The 2,337-nt window shown below is 33.5% G+C and overlaps 1 protein-coding gene across 1 annotated transcript in view; it reads left to right on the forward strand.

Moving 5' to 3' along the window:
* The window catches only part of LOC113203342 (bromodomain adjacent to zinc finger domain protein 2B), a 50,390-nt gene that overhangs the window by 36,300 nt on the left and 11,753 nt on the right, over window positions 1–2,337 (forward strand). The window contains exon 11 of the mRNA XM_052271309.1: window positions 509–590. Within this exon, the coding sequence (XP_052127269.1) occupies window positions 509–590 (82 nt within the window). The remainder of the gene's footprint in view (window positions 1–508; window positions 591–2,337) is intronic.

Below are 2,337 nucleotides of genomic sequence, written 5' to 3' on the forward strand. Positions count from 1 at the left end.
GATATAAGTTCAATGTGCATTTAATGTAAAGGTCACACAATCTAATGGATTGGTCAAATTTGCGGCATAGATTTGGATATCCTTTCTAATAGTTATTTTACAAACACTGAGTTGTCCTTACCACTGTTCCCACACCTTGTGCTTTTTTCATCAAATAATCTTTGGTACAAGGGAAAGCAATCTTACCATCTATACTTTCCATTTTGCATGTATGGTAAATGGGGCAATTTTAAAGATGGAAAACACTCGAGACCTAAAAGGATGTTCAATAGAACTTAAGTGTTTCTGTGAAACAGATACCCGTATGTCTGCTCACTTTAGCTCTGCCATGATCTATCTGCAGAGAAATTATCTTGCGTATTGGATAGGAACAGTATATGGGTGTGAATATTACATAGAACAAGGAAGGCTCATTCAGTTCAGATATACAAATTACAATTTTGCTCACATGTGCCTGACATGCATAGCACATCTGCAGTTATGTTACCAAAAAAATTTGTTGGAACAGGATCCAGAAAGAGCAGGAGCGATGTGAAAAAGCCGAAGCCCTTAAGCGTGAGAGAGAACAGCGTAATCAACAATTACTTGAGGTAGGTGGATTTTCTTGACTATGCATGTTTCACTCTGACTTCCCCATTCTCTTTCCTGTAGTCCTTCTTACTTACTCGTACTGCTAGGTGATTATAATAAATCATATGAACAATAACATCACAAGATTATTTGTACATGTTTCAAGTTTAAAATGATTAATTGTTTTCATTAAATGCAATAATTTTGTTATTGTTTTTTGTTTTTTTTTAATCTTTTAATTTATATAAATAGTGAGGGTTATGATCTAACGTAATTGCACCAATTAAGAAATTGTCCAGATTCAGTGAAATCTGGTCTAATGTTCTTACAAAGATTCTCCTATGCTTTCTAGCAATCCTTTTTTTACAAATTGTGTTGTATTTCAATTGTGCTATGTCATCTAGCTTGTATTAGGCATGTTTAAATCTGAGTGGCATGTCATAGTTTCCTCAAAAAAAAAAAAAATTGTTCCTTTTTATTAAATGCTTGTTGCTTGTTTATGTCATATGGTGCAATTGTTGGTGATGGTCCCATTTAATGTAAACAGTTTCTCCTTCTGAGTTTTTTCCCCCAGCATTTCAAGTAGTTCAATTATTGAGACCATGTGTTTCTTTCCTTAAGACACAATTTTTGAACACTTTCATTTAGCCAAATATTCATAGGAGAAAAATCCCATTCAACATAATTGAAGCTTCAGAAATGCAACCATTCACTCTTGTATTTCCACTTATTGATCAATATTGTTTGTGTATGTATGAATGGTGGCGTGTTTGATCAGTTGTGTGTGATAGTGATGCATACTTACTTGTTTTTTTGTTTTCTTTTTGTCCTTTTTGGTGGGCTAGCTTGCTGCCACTTTGAGTATTTCTGTTTGTTTTAATTTAGCGAAACCACTCCCCCCTCTTTACTACAGTTCCTCTAAAAATGTTGGAGGAGGAAGAGGCCATAAAGGTTTTTCTTAAATAAATTTTTTTACCATCATAGTCTATATGGTTGTTACAAATGTTGCTTGGCAAAGCAGGTTGTGTGTGAAACTAGCCCTTGGCAATGGCACTTAAGAAAAGGTTAGACAAATGGGGAAAAAATGGTTGAAAAAATTGGAGAACTTTTATTAAATTTTATAACTTTTCTTGATGATTCTGGATCCGTCATTGGTTTAGCCTTAACAAAATCTTCCATGCAGAGCATTTCTCCTTTTATATTTGATGTGACACTCAGCAGTATCATCATTTAACAATGTTAGAAAAGCTATGTGCATACATTGGCTAAGACGTCCATTGTAGATTAGTGTTATGTTAAGTGGCATTACCCTAAATAACAATGCTTCCTTAATAATTCATGGTGACTCCATGGTTGTCTAACTATGCTTTTGGAGAGAGCCTTAGACTGCCCTAATTCCCTTTGGCTTGTATAGTGGCATAAGACAGAAAAATATTTTGGATACATTCTGTTTTTGAGCCCCTAACTAATGAAAACTCTTAATGAATGCATTTCAATCTTCAGTTCATGGAGGGGGCAAAATGTTTGGACAGAAATAATAAATACTTAGTAAAATTCTTACAAGTTTTTCTTTGTCAAGTATAATACAGATTATAACTGTAGAAAAGTCCCTCGCACAATGAGATATTGTGAGCTCTTGTGTATTGAAAGAGTATTTATTGATACACATATGATATATATATTGACATATATAAATCTATTTATCATGCATTCCTATTTTATTATGTCAACAAAGTTTGTACCACAGATCTTATAACACAAAATGAT

Source organism: Frankliniella occidentalis, unplaced genomic scaffold (genome assembly GCF_000697945.3).
Source record: "Frankliniella occidentalis isolate FOCC.00 unplaced genomic scaffold, Focc_3.1 Scaffold157, whole genome shotgun sequence".
In the NCBI taxonomy this organism is placed as follows: domain Eukaryota; kingdom Metazoa; phylum Arthropoda; class Insecta; order Thysanoptera; family Thripidae; genus Frankliniella; species Frankliniella occidentalis.